The sequence below is a fragment of the Canis lupus genome, chromosome 13 (genome assembly GCF_003254725.2).
Source record: "Canis lupus dingo isolate Sandy chromosome 13, ASM325472v2, whole genome shotgun sequence".
Lineage (NCBI taxonomy): Eukaryota > Metazoa > Chordata > Mammalia > Carnivora > Canidae > Canis > Canis lupus.
The window spans coordinates 29,804,250-29,818,206 of NC_064255.1; the positions used below are offsets into that span (position 1 = coordinate 29,804,250).

The 13,957-nt window shown below is 50.3% G+C and overlaps 2 protein-coding genes across 7 annotated transcripts in view; one reads left to right on the plus strand and one right to left on the minus strand.

Moving 5' to 3' along the window:
- Nucleotides 1–13,957, plus strand: part of TG (thyroglobulin) — a 249,203-nt gene that overhangs the window by 210,966 nt on the left and 24,280 nt on the right. For all 3 annotated transcript variants that reach the window (XM_025450469.3, XM_049092761.1, XM_049092762.1), the window contains 2 exons: nucleotides 2,211–2,375; nucleotides 3,389–3,556. In XM_025450469.3, coding sequence (XP_025306254.3) covers nucleotides 2,211–2,375; nucleotides 3,389–3,556 — 333 coding nt within the window. The remainder of the gene's footprint in view (nucleotides 1–2,210; nucleotides 2,376–3,388; nucleotides 3,557–13,957) is intronic.
- SLA (Src like adaptor) overlaps nucleotides 1–13,957 on the minus strand; it is an 87,737-nt gene that overhangs the window by 56,861 nt on the left and 16,919 nt on the right. Inside the window, exon 1 of one of the 4 annotated variants that reach the window (XM_025450466.3) lies at nucleotides 9,760–10,025. The exons of 1 other annotated variant lie outside the window; for it this stretch is intronic. The gene's annotated coding sequence lies outside the window, so the exon portion shown is untranslated. Of the gene's footprint in view, nucleotides 1–9,759; nucleotides 10,026–13,957 lie in introns of those variants that run through there. 2 more of the 4 variants (XM_049092765.1, XM_049092764.1) reach the window with 2 other exon arrangements.

A 13,957-nucleotide genomic window follows, 5' to 3' on the forward strand; every position in this document is an offset into this window, starting at 1 on the left:
CCGGCCCCAGCCCCTGGCCCTCTCTGCAACTTTTGGTATATGCCTCACCCAGTGCTGGCCTCAGCTCAGCCCTACCTTCAGGATGGCCTAACCTCATTGCAGTGCCTTTGCTTTGCCCATGACCCTCCATCCTGACTGTGAGGCATAAAGACCACTAGAACTTTCTGGAAGCAGTGTCGGAATGTGCTCCCTTACTTTAGGAAATATGTCCAGTTGGGATCTCAGGAGGATGGATCTCCTCCCCTCTGGGCATCTGTCTTTTGTCTGCTTTACACAATGGATATCAGCAGCAGTGACTCAGGTGCACTTTGCTTTACAGTTTCCAGAATGCTTTCCTCTGCAATGCTTCAAGGAATCTTCTCAAAGACCCAGTGAGAGCGGCACCCTCTGGTATACCCATTGCAGTATTTCTGGTATTTTTACCAGTTTCTGATGGTTTAGTTCAGGGTAAGGGCTAGGATGGAAACATATTCTATGGATTCAGCCCAATCGGTGCTCTCTTTACATTGGAGTAAGAGGGTACAATTCGGCTCAAGAACATGGCATCTTGTTCTGGGTATAAAAACACATATGTCATAATGTAGAGGTTGAGAGCATGGCCAAGATGAGCTGCTTGGATTGGGGTCCTGGCTCTGCCAGTCACCTGCTGAGTGATGTTGGGCAAGGTCCTGAACCTTTCTGTACCTTAGTATCCTCCTCTCTAAGATAAAGGGTCAAATAACATTTACTTCTGAGAGTTGTAGAGAGGATTTAATGAGTTTATTTGTATGGAGTCCTTACAACTATACCTGAAACTTTGCAACTACTCAGTACATATTAACTATCATTATTAGTTTTTGTTGTTGCCAAGCTCCTAGGTCCAGGTACATTTTAGATACACCATAAGTGAGAATTTCTTTTTCCACTTGGGCCTCAGTTTGCCTCCCTGCAAAATGGGGTGGCAATTGTACCTACTTCCCCTCAATGTTGCAGAGATTGCACGAGACACAAATTTCCTGAGGGTGAGTACTGGCAGGTGGTTGTAGGTGGGCAGTACACAGGACTTTCCAGCCCAGGCCCCTTACTACAGAGTTTGGTCAGAGAACTAGAACCTCCTACTTCCTGCTCAGGGTCCTGGGGCCCAACAAACTCTGTAGCCCAGCTGCCTGCATCTGTAGGCTGGGTCAGACCCTGGCAGCATTTGTGGCTTTGCACAAGTTACTGAATTTCTCGATGTCTTCATTTTCATATTTGTGACAATGGGAACAGTGACAGCAGCCAACTTGTATAGCTTTTGTGAGGATAAATGAGAGGACGTGGGGGAAGCTCTTGTGTTAAGAGCCGAAGCCCTCAATCAATGGCCCTTGCTGTGTGTTACCAATGGCAGTGGCACTAGTAATAGTATGGTGCTGGTAGTCCCATAGAACACCAGTATGGTGCTGGTAGTCTTGCTGAACAACCTTCCCCCCACCCTGCATTATTCCTGATGCCATAGTGGGCAACAGTGTCTGAGCTGTGGGGTGGTCCACAGACAGAAAACTCTGGGGTTGTACCCTAGCCAAGGCACTCAGCCCACCTCCCCCACCCTGGGCAGATGACCAATCCCACCAACAGCCCAGGCCTGGAGATGGACCTCCTGGTGTTCCCACCGCCTGCATTCCTGGAGTGGAAAGGCTCCCAGCCAGCCAGCATTTGACAGAGACTTGCATTGACTCTGCTGGAAAAATGTACTTGCGCAATGACTGTGTTTCCATCACCTTCTAGGTGGGCATATGTTCGAAAGTCTAACTCTGTCTTAACTGAGCCAGGAAACTTACTATTTAAGGAGACCCAGGAGGTGAGGGTGGGGGAAGTGGCCCCACCTGTCAGGGTTCTCTGCTCACAGGACAATTCTCATCTTTGTCCCTGTCAACCACTACTGGCTTTTAGCCTCAATATACAAATTTAGTCAATGATCCTTCTGTCTTTCTGTCTAGTGCCTGCACTTCCCAGGTAAGGAAACTGAGGCCAAGAGAGATACTCATTCAAGATCACACTTGATGTTGATAGGATGGTGATAAGTCCTGCCCTCCCAAATGCCTGTAGGCATCTCCGGGAAGGGTCCTGGGACTTCCAAGTGTGGATGAATGATGCAGAGTCCTAATGTGGCCCTGAGATCTCTGGGCTGAGTGGGAGGTGATGGGGGAGGATACAATCTAGACTATTTGTCCTGAGTCTGTGTTTTCTTCCAGGGTGGCTCTGCATTCTCCCCAGCTGTTGTCATCAGCCAGGGGAGGGCTCAGGAGCAGGCAGCTGCTCTGGCAGAGGAGATCGGCTGCCCCACCTCGTCCACCCAAGAACTGGTGTCCTGTCTCCGCCAGAAGCCTGCCAGCATCCTCAATGATGCCCAGACCAAGGTGGGCACTTGTATATGAGTTGGCTGGGGAGCGACACTCTCTGATCTTTTCCAAATGGGAAACCAGGCCTAGAAAGGAGACCTGACCCACCCAAGACCACACAGCAGGTGGCTGACTGGCGGAAGTTAGAACGTGCACAACCTGATCCCCAGCACCGTGGGTGGACCCAGCTTGTAATAGACCAGGCATAGGTACTGAAGGTGGACATATCTCTCTACACATTGGATTTTATCCGTAAAATATAATGTGGGCCTTATAGGGTAGGAGGATATGATGAAGGGAAACATGTAAAGGGTGGATCCTAACTGTGCTGGGACCATGGAGACACTCTATCAAGTCACAGCCACACAGATCGAGCATTATGGTCATAACTGCAGTGGACTTGGGTCACCTCGTCCCCTTATGTGCTCCCTTTTTCCACCTGAGAAGATCCTGCTCACTGCCCACAGTCTCTGGCTATCCCTAACATTGATGAAGGTGACACTAGTGGGAAGAACTATTGTCCTCAGAGCCAAGGGTTTGATGCCTTCAGCAATGGGCCTGGACTCATAGACCCAGAGCAGGTCTGAACCACAGCTCCCCCAAGTATGGGCCAATGAGAGAGTGGCTACAGCTGATGAATTTCTCTGTTGGATCCTGGCTTTGGCCACCACCTGCTCCTCCATGAATGCCTACTCCCACTCACTTACACACGTATAGGTTCAGGCTTAGACATTCCTTCCTGTGGATCTATAATCACTTCAGTGGGAAAACTCCAGGAAGCTCCCCTTGGGACCACCCATTGCTCAGAGTGAGATTTGCCTTCCAGCTCCTTGCCTGGTATCCCTCCTGCCTGTTTTTCTTGTAATTTGACTCTGATTTCCCAACACAGCCCCAGATGGATAACCAGCACCAGCATTCACTACAGTTAAACCATGATTAAGAAAAGCAATCCAACTGATTCTTCTAGAACCTTGTTTTAAAAGAAGGATAAAATCCATACACATAATGGCATCCCTTTGCACCCAATGTAGCTCCTGGCCGTGAGTGGCCCTTTCCACTACTGGGGTCCTGTGGTTGATGGCCAGTACCTCCGAGAGGCTCCAGCCAGAGCACTTCAGAGGACTCTGCGGGCAAAGGTGGATCTGCTGATTGGGAGTTCTCAAGATGACGGGCTCATCAACAGAGCGAAAGCCGTGAAGGTAGGCAGAGAGGAGCCTCAGAGGTCCCCCGTTGGCTGTGTCCCCATGGCTCTGGACCTTAAAGTCTGACCTTGGTCCAGAGTCACTGACTTACTCGCTCATTTATGAAATAATCTCTAAAATACCACTCTGTGCAAAGGCCCTGTAAGGAGCTTGGGAGATGGTAATGGGGGGAATTGTTTCAGACCTAAGACAGATGCAGGGTTGTGAGCAACACAGACACCTTCACCCCCACATTCACAGATTCCATCTGTGAGTGAATCACCGGGGGAAGCAGTGAGCAGAGGCTGACCAAGGAGATCTGTGAGCTTCGGGGTTCTAGGCGGTGGATCCCCCTGCCCCCTGAAGAAGGTTTGTCCCACTGAGGAACTGAAGGAGCAGAGGTGGGCGGTCGAAAGGGCACCCTCTCCCAGTCCTGGCAAGGAAAGCCCCAGCCCCATTCTGATTTTCTTCCCTGGGAAAACTGGGCAGGCAAGGGGGTGTTTTACCATGTACCTGGCAAAGGCGACTTCGCTTGGCTGCTTGGAGACATGGTGAAATGGGAAAAAGTCATAGTCTTCTGTTTGAACACCCACTTCCTGCTCTGACCAGATGCCCTCATGCCTCACTAGGATGTGACTTGCCTTAGAAGAGGCCAAGCATGCTCTCCTCCAGCCTGCCCTCCCATCCTTGTCAGGCTGCTCTTTTTTTTTTTTTTTTAAGATTTTATTTATCTGTTCACGAGAGTCACAGAGAGAGAGAAAGAGAGAGAGAGAGAGAGAGACATAAGCAAAGGGAGAAGCAAGCTCCTCACAGGGATCCTGACATGGGTGTTAATCCCAGGACCCCGAGATCATGGCCTGAGCCAAAGGCAGATGCCCAACCACTGAGCCACCCAGATATCCCAGGCCACTCTGAAAAGATCCTTTAAGTTGTCAGGTCTGGGATGGTGGTCGCCACGCGAGAAACACAGTGAACAGAAACAGACACACTCTGCATGGGGCTGTGTCTGGCTCCGTTGAATATAAGGCAGCCTAACTGAAATTAAAAAAAAAAAAATCATTCATGCCACCTCATGGGATCCTGCATTGCCTTGGATTATTCGATTCCCTCCGGTAACATGTCTCACTTGGGGGACTCTGTCTTACAGCAATAAAAACACCACTTTGACATGATCTCTATGTACAAGAGTATTTATCACAGCATGAATTATGGTTGCAAAAGGTTGGAAGCAGCCCAAGTGCGCATTAACAGAGCAATGGTGGACAAAGTTAGGCTACACGCAAACTGTTAAATATTATGCAGATGGCGAAAAGGATGAACCAGATTCATCTCTACTGGCTTGAGGGATGCCAGTGACATGTTGTTAAATGGAAAACAAAAAAGCCAGAATGCAGAGGAATCGTGTAATTAAGGTAGCATCCATATCTGTTAAAATAACCAGCCTGTATCCATCTGTAAATAAGTAAATGTGCATAATTTTATGTTTCTTTGTGAAAGGGTTGGAGTGTGGGAAGTTATGTAGCCAGCGTTAATATCGGTTACCTCAGGAGGTGTAGCAGAGTGAAAAGGGATAGGATGAATTTAATATTACTAATATTACTACATATACACATGTGTGTTACGTATAACATATATATGTGTGTGTGTGTGTATTTGTATAAGATTTTATCTATTTATTCATGAGAGACACAGAGAGAGAGGCAGAGACACGGGCAGAGGGAGAAGCAGGCTCCATGCAGGGAGCCCGGGATCACGACCTGAGCCAAAGGCAGGTGCTCAACCCCTGAGCCCCAGGTGCCCTATGTATAGACACATAGAGAGTGCTGGGAGAGTGTTTTGTGTATGTGTGGGCTGGGGGACTCGGTGTAGACCAGAACTTAGTCACCATTAGCTCCTGTCCAGTCGAGAAAGAACTTTTGCATCTGCTCCATCTCCACGTTTTCCTGCCGAGCACCCTACATATAACACAGCCCTTACTTCAAGGGGCTGTAACTTAATTATTGAGCTGGGCTGACGCTTGGGAAGCATTGAAAAGATGCCCCTTCTCCACCACAAGCCCTGGGCCTTTCTTCTCCCCAGTAGTGGGTCTTTGAATGGCTTTTGATCTACCCCTTTATAATGTATGTATAAATCATATACATGTGTATTGCTGCACTAATATGCTGAATTGCTATAAAAGATTCATGAAAACATAACAAATTTAAAGCCTGAGAAAGAAATGAATGTTTTTAGATGTATGCTGCACCCTGTAGAGCTCCTTGCCAGAGACGGTGCCCTGTGGCATGGGCACCAGGGAAAGAAATAGCCACTCTCCCTGGACCCTTCTCCATGCAACATCTCATTTTATGCTGCCCCACGGGGATGTGGGATCCTTGTGCAGAAGAGACTATATCCTCACAGCTCTCGTTCTTTGGACCATGTCCTGAAAATTTATCTTAGCCGTCTCTGACTCTAGAGAGAAGAACGACTTTTCTATGCCCAGGAGTCTGGGAATCATTCTAGACGGGTGGGAGGATACAGGCCCTGGCAGCTAGCTCCTATACCCCTCTGCCTGCAGGTCTGAGGATGGGGGGCTCTTACCAGCAGGTTTGGGGCTGCGGTGGGCCAGAGGACAGCCCCAGTCTGATGATCTGATTATGCCAGGCCACTGTAGGAGGGTTGTGTAGCCATGAGGCCGCCTCAGGCTTCCTCTTCTCCTGCAGTATATTTGGGAGTCTCCTGGCTCTGTCCTGAATCTCTGAGCCCCCGATCCTACCCCAGCCAGGAGTCTGGATCCAGACAACTGGGATCCCTCCTTAGCAATGTATCTCCATTCCTCCCATTGACTCTCCCACTGAGGCTTTCAAGGAGATGTTTCCTTGGGGCACTTGCGAAGAAAGATGGTGTCTGCCGACAGGAGCTCCCTGCCCACACCAGGGCCTGGCTGGGCAAGTGTGCCCTCATGTGCAGGCACCAGCATAGGGAGGGTGCTGGAGGGCAGGGCTAAGCACCAGGCAGCCCTGTTTCACAATTGATTATCCAAACCCCAGTCAGTCCTGGGCCAGAGCTGTCCTGGGCACATTTACTCCTGGCCAGAGCCTTCCTCTCTTGCTTCACTTCTCTGCTCCTTCTCTTCTGAACATGTGCCAATCTGGCCACTGAGTGGTTTCATGAGCCTTAGTCCTGCCAAGAATTCATCTGAGGAACTGAGAGAGGGTCAGGAATAGTGATGGACGGGTTTGAGGCCAGCACCACCCTTCCGATGCCATTAGGTGCTGATGTTTCTGGAATGGGTCCCTCCAGCCCAGCCTTATACCTCCAGCCTGGCCTTTTCCCTTGGACTCGAGATTGGTTTGGCCCAGAGTCTATTTGCCATCTCCAGTGAGATGTCTCATAGCTTCCAGCCCCGAACACATCCAGAAGGATCTGCTGACTCCTCTGTGGCCTGCTTCAGTGAGCATGTGCTGCTGAATGCATCTCAGTAAACAGTGACTCCAGCTTTTGCATGCAGGGCTGCAGGCTAACATTCATCATGACTCTGCTCCTCTCCATCCTATCAGCACCGCGTCAGCAAACCCAGCTGGCTCTATCTTCCAATTGCACCCAGGATCCAACTACCCCACACCACCTCTTCTGCCCTCACCCTGAACCATACCACCATCTTTCTCCAGGACTTTTGTAATAGCCCACAACTAGCTCCCTGCATCCCCTGTGATCTTTGAGGACCACAGTGGAGCCCCCAACTAGCTCCCTGCATCCCCTGTGATCTGTGAGGACCACAGTGGCCAGAGCCATCCCTCTACATAGTGTCAGATCCTATCCCCGCCCCCGAACCCCAGCCAAAGCCCTCTAGTGGCCTCAATTCCTGCAGAGGAAAACCGTGGTCCTTACAATGACCACAACCCAATGAGGCCCCCATCTCCTCTCTGACCCCACCTCCTGCTGCCCCCCCTTGCTCACTGCACTTAATCCCAACTAATCGCTTTGGTGTTCCTCAAATATGCCAAGCATGCTCCCATCTTAGTGTCTTGACATGTGCCCTTCCCTCTTCTAGAATGTTCTCCAGATAACTCACGTCCTCACTTCTTCAGAGTACTTGCTAGACCACCCAGATGGAAAAGGCAGCCATATCTCCAGCGTTCTTTCTCCCTCTTATCCTGTTCCCCGTCCTCAGCACTTCCGCCCCTTGACATACTATACTTTGTCTATTGTGTTTCTTCCCCAACTAGAATATGAGCACTGAAACTTTATTAGTGTTGCTTTCTGCTTTATCTCCAGTGCTAGGAAAGTACCTGGTATACAATAAGGGCTCAATGACTCCTCCTTAGATTGAGAGAATGAAATTAGGGCGACCTGACAATGTGCCAGAAGCTAACCTAGGAGTCTTCTAGGATATAATCCGCCTTCTAACAACCTTATGATCTATGATTTGTTATCTATTCAGACAGGAGAGCAGTTCAGAGAGAGAGCAAAATTCAAATCCAGATCTAAGTCCAAAGGCATCCCCTTCCTGTTACAGCACTCTGGGAAAAGCCAGGTCCTCCCTCTAAGGGCTCCCCACCCACCAATGGACACAAACACAGCTAGACCAAGGGCTGCCATGTGCAAAGGGCCTCGCAGTCCCACCTCCATTCTTACTGTACCTCAACCAAGACCCTGCGAGGTAGAGGCCCACAAACTGATATTTAACACAGTTTGACTGAGGAAGAAGGCTTCCAGAGATTTAATGATTGTCCCAAGATCATTGAACCAGTCATTTACAAAGCCAAGTCTCCACTGAAGATCTCTGGCTCCAAATGGGGAACTCTGTGCCCAACCCCATGTATGCCAAACTCTAGGGCAGGGAGGGCAAATGCACCAGCACCACCTGTACCCTCCCAGACACACTCACAGGCCAGAGGAATCCTCAGAATCCTAACCAACAACAGGACCGCAACACTGTAGTGTAGACACACAAGCGGAACGCAGCTACCAGCTGCTCTCTACACACAGTATAAGTTACTCTTTTAAATCATAATATCCTGCTCACACAAGCCCCTGGGTTGCCTTTCCTTGCCTCAGCCTGCTCATGACCCTCATTCAGACTTCAGTTTGTGGGTTTCTCCATTTCACCCAGAAGGTTCCATAGGACCTGGGTCCAGCTACCATTAGCTGAGGGGAACCCCAGGTTGGCATGTTCCCGAGAGCCTCAATCCCAACAATTCCTTCTCCTGAATCCTTCTACGTCAGCCCAGCTCCTCCTGCCCATCTGGGCTAAGAAGCAGAACATTGCAGAAAACCACCACAGCCTAGAGCAGGTGTCAGGCATGTTTTCCCAACACAGAGACCTATTTGTTTAGTCATGCCCCACTCAGGGAGGCCATTTACTATGTGCCAGATGCTGTGTGGGTGTTTGGGGTACAAGTATACATCCAATCCCTGCCCTCAAGGAGCTCACAGTCAAGTAAGGAGATCGAAAAAGAGCATAAGTATATAACGAAAATCCAGTTTGATACGCACTAAATAGAGAGATGGACATCCTAGTACGGGGCCTTAAGAGGTGCTGGGGCCAGAGGAGGGGGCCACTGGAGCCACAGTGGCATCACCAGCAGGAATGTCAAAGACCTGACCACGACCCTGTCCCCCAGGCAGCAGGAGGAGCATTTGGGTTCCCCAACACCTGAGCCATAGTTTTCTTATCTGTAAAACTGGGAGATTACCAGTCAATATCCTCACTAAGATGTTGAATGAAATCACCTATGCATCCATATCTTGCAGGTAGTACGTGCTCAATAAATATTAGTTTTTCACCTAATTCTTCAGTTGTATGATTAGGATTAGTATCCAGAGCTATTTTCCCTGATCCAGAGACTTCTCCAGAGAAAGCAGAAATACAAAGGACACACAACCACTGAATCACCTCGCCTGACCTGAGCCAGTTTTCCAAATCGTGGTAGACACCCACACATGCTTTTTCCTTATGCCAGCCCTGCATTCATACCATCCAGAGCCCAACCCACAAACCTACACGGTCCGGCTTCCCAGGGGAAGTCACAGGAGCGGGAGGCGTCCCTCCCACCCCAAGTGAGCCCCTGGACCCACCCATTACTTCAGCAGAGACCCACCAAATCCGACAGACCATGTAGGGGTGGGTGGGCAGGGCTGCCAGCAAGTCTGTGTGAAGACCCTCACCCACCTACCACCCCAGGCCAGCCATGGGCCACACAGAGAGTCCTAATGACACCAGCAAAGTTAACACATACCCGTGGAGCATCACGGCTGCCTGAGATGCCTGGAAAGCCTCCGCTCTCGGAGAATGATCTTATTTTCTGAAGTAGCAGCTTTCTGTTGAAATTCATCAGTCGCTCTGGTAGGGATTTTTTTCCCTCTTTTCTCTCTCTCTCTCTCTCTCTCTCTCTCTAACTGGTGAAATTGACAGTCTGCCTACATTAACCGGGCATTAATTTGCATGATCAAAAGCAGATTTGTTCCAAGATGCACTGTTCTCTCTTCCCCTCCAAGCACAAGCATCTCCAAGGAAGGCGAGAAAAATCAGAAACAGCGCCGCCACCGTGCCCCGAGCTTGGGCAGGAGCTGGTCCCGTCCAGGAGCAGGTGGAGTGGGGGCCCTTCGGGGAGTGAGGAGGGGAAAGCAGCCCGTCTGAGAGTTGGAAGCAGCACCTGGCAGCCCGAGGCGCTGGCACCAGCCCCAGCACAGGAAAATCAAGCCTTTGGTGACAGATTATAGCAGAGGAGCATGCAGGAGTCCCAACGGGTGCACAGCACTTCCTGAAAAGCGGCATTTGAGTGGGTGGGTGTTAGAGTCCGCACCCGACCCCCGCATGGCGGGGTGCACGGTGGGGTGCTGTCGAGAGCCCCACGACCTGGAAGCAGAAAAATGGGTCTCAGTTCTTGGCTTCGGTCACACAATTCAGGCAAGTTGATTACCCAGTCTGAGCTCAGTTCCTTTATCCTTCGGTGGGCACAGTGAGACCAGCCCTGCCTGTCCCCTGCAGTGTGATCTAGAGGCTTCCAGGCAAAGGAGACAGCTCTCAACACCAGGGAGTCCGGTCGGGTCCCAGGCTCTGCGCCTCCGGGCAACACTGCAAGCCCTTCACGCCCGCGCCGTGGGTCCCGGGCTCATGCAGGGCGCCTCGTCTAAGTGTCCTCCGTCCTGCCAGCATCCCTGCCAGGTGGGATTATCAGGTTCTGTTCAGAGAAAGCTGGAGATCGGCGGGGTTGGCTTATCCCCCCAAACTAGTAAAAATATTTTATGACTGCGCTGGTAAAGATGAATGTGAGCCGTGCTGGATTCGTTATTACATATTCATTATGATCCATTTATTTTTTTTTTCTTCTGGTCTTAAAAGAAATTGAAAGGAACATTTTTCTCGTGGGCCCTAAAGTCACGGCGGGCCCTAGGCACTGGGCCTGCTGTGCCTGATGGAGAAGCGGGCTGCTTGTCCCTGGACATCCACAGTGGGTGGAAGAGGCAGGGACAGTCCATGCACTAATTCTTGCCCACGTCCAACGTATACTTACAAAGGGGCTCTCCTCTAGGCTGCAGGGGGAAAGTCATAACCCCAGTAGATAAGGCTCCTGGCTTATGGAGTTCATGTGTGAGTGAGAGGACACAGGCAATGATGTGTGGGCAAATTAAGAATCTTAGATTTTTTTTTAAGATTTTATTTATCTATGCATGAGAGACACACACACACACACACACACACACACACAGAGAGAGAGAGAGAGGCAGAGACACAGGCAGAGGGAGAAGCAGGCTCCATGCAGGGAGCCCGACATGGGACCCGATCCCCAGTCTCCAGGATCAGGCCCTGGGTGAAGGTAGGCGCTAAACTGCTAAGCCACTGGAGCTGCCCAAGAATTTTAGATCTTGAGGGGCACGTGGGTGGCTCATTTGGTCAATCGCCCAATTCTTGGTTTTGATCTCAGGGTCCTAGGATCAAGCCCCGCATAGGGCTTTGTGCTCAGGGCAGAGTCTGCTTGAGAGTCTCCCCCTCCCTACCCCCTCCCAAAATAAATAGATAAATCTTAAAAAAAAAAAAAGGACTTTCAAATCTTGAAAAGTGATGAATAAAATGGAAATGTGAATCCAAGGTATCTTGGCAGGGAGGACGGAGACTTGAATGATGAGGTGGGGCCGGCTCAGGGGAGATCTGAGTAAAAAGCTAGTGCAAAGGCCCAGTGTCAAGGCTTATTTGTGGAGACATAGGAGGCTGGAAGACTAAGAAATGCTGTGGATAACAGAGGAAGGTATAGCAGAGGAAGTGGGATATGTTAGATGAGATATCATAAGCGTTAGGAGAGTGATTCTGTTCTACTTGCAGTGGGCAGTCACTGGAATGTTTTACACTAGAGAGTGATTGTACTGATTCATTTTTTTTTAAGAGCATTCTGGCAACATAGAGTTGACTATGGAGAGATAACAAAGAATGTAGAGACCAGACTGCCCTGCGTTGGGAGATCCAGGGAGCAAGTTGATAATTTAAAAAAGGATTGCAGGCATGGTAATGGTGAGAAATAACCAGATTTGGTGTAAACCTTGGATTGCCGGAGCATGATGGGAGTTCAGGAGAAAGGTCAGAGCAATAGATACAGATCTAGAAGAAAACCAGGAAGATTTGATGTCACAAAAGCCAGGAAAAGCGTATTTCTGAAGGCAAGCAGAGGTCAAGTGTGGGATGTCATTGAGAGTGGCGTAAGCAGAGGGCAGAGGTGGGGCCACTGGGCCTGCCAGGGCATGGGTGATGATGAGGGCCATCTCAGTGCAGCGAGGGGGAGGGAAGGCTGTTCGGGCGGGGAGCCTGGGGAGTGAGGAAGTAGCCACTGTGCCTCCCACACCCTCTGCACCATCGCTCCACCAGAGGCAAATCCTCAACCGGTTTTCGTGGGGCAGTCTTCTCACTGATGAGTTGCCTCTCTGGGTTGAGCAGCTCTGTTCCAAGGCAAGAACTGTGTCCTGCTCACATTGGATCCCTAGTGGCTGACCAAGGAGGCCTTTCATTCATGTCTATTAAATGAACAAATGAGTGTTTGTCTCTGCCTATCTCAGACCTCTAGAGAATTCTGGGGACATTCATTAATTCATGCATCTAACCACACAGGCTTGCCGGCATCTGGAGAACCCTGAAAGGCTGGCTAGCTTTCCTTTGGGGATTCTCCACTGGGTCTCTTCTCAAACTTATGATGTCATAACCATGCTGCACAACTTCAAGAGTAACCAGTGTACAAAAATTACTTAAGACCTTCTGTGTACACTTCTCCCCAAATCCCCACCTGCCAGGGATAGTGTTGGTGTTTCTGTCCCAGGATGGGGTAGAAACTGATGAGGGCGTGAGCAAGGATAGGGAAGGAGGAGTGGATAGGACCATGGTTAGGACATACCAGGAGGAGAAGCCTCAGGACTGGGGTACCACAGCATGTGGGGGAAGATGGGGGAGAAGGAGGGGTCTGCAATCATCTCTTTTTCTTTTTTTTTTTCTTTTTTATTTTTTTATTTTATTTTATTTTTTTATTTATTTATGATAGTCACAGAGAGAGAGAGAGAGAGGCAGAGACACAGACAGAGGGAGAAGCAGGCTCCATGCACTGGGAGCCTGATGTGGGATTCGATCCCGGGTCTCCAGGATCGTGCCCTGGGCCAAAGGCAGGCGCCAAACTGCTGCGCCACCCAGGGATCCCCCATCTCTTTTTCAATCAGGTGACTGGCTACTGGTCTTAGTGATTGACGATAGGAAAATAGCAGGGGAAGGTTCTGGAAGTGAGGAAGAACCCATGTAGACGATGAAGTTCAATTGTGCCCATGTTGAGTTTGAGGGACCTGAGAGGTTTCTAGGAGATGTTTGGATAAGCGGGTCCGAGGTGCAGGCTGGACAGAGATTTGGGGCATCATTAACCAACCAGTCATTGTCAAAGCAGAGGGAAGAAATGGTCCCACCTGTCAGCATGCCTGGATAGAAGAGGAAGGGAAGGGGGCAGAGATGGCAGCTGAGGGACCTCAGCATTTGAAAGTGGGCAAGATAGCAGAAAGGGTCCAGAAATGAGCCTGAAGCAGAGCAGGTTAGGGAAAAGGAAATGGAGGATCGTTGAGCCGAGGGCGGAAGAGTGCCAGGATGGGCATGGTGGACAGCGCTGGCATTGGCTGGGGTCGGTCAAGAGATGCTATCAGTGACCCTGGAGGGGTGACCGTCTGTGGGGACACGTTTGCTCAGTGTGCACCCTAGAGTCAGCAATGCCAAGGTGAGGCCGACAGCAACTATCCATGGGGGGGGGGTGCCCATTGGCATTTAGCTCTGGCTGGCGGAGGAGTTCTAGAGAATGGTACATTGACGGTCCTGCAAGAGAGGATTTGCCCAGGGACTCCAGTGAAGACATGGAGGGGAGGGTCCCCAGAGGCCTGGGCAGTGAGGCCTTGGCCTCAGGGGGAAGAGGAGGGTCCCTC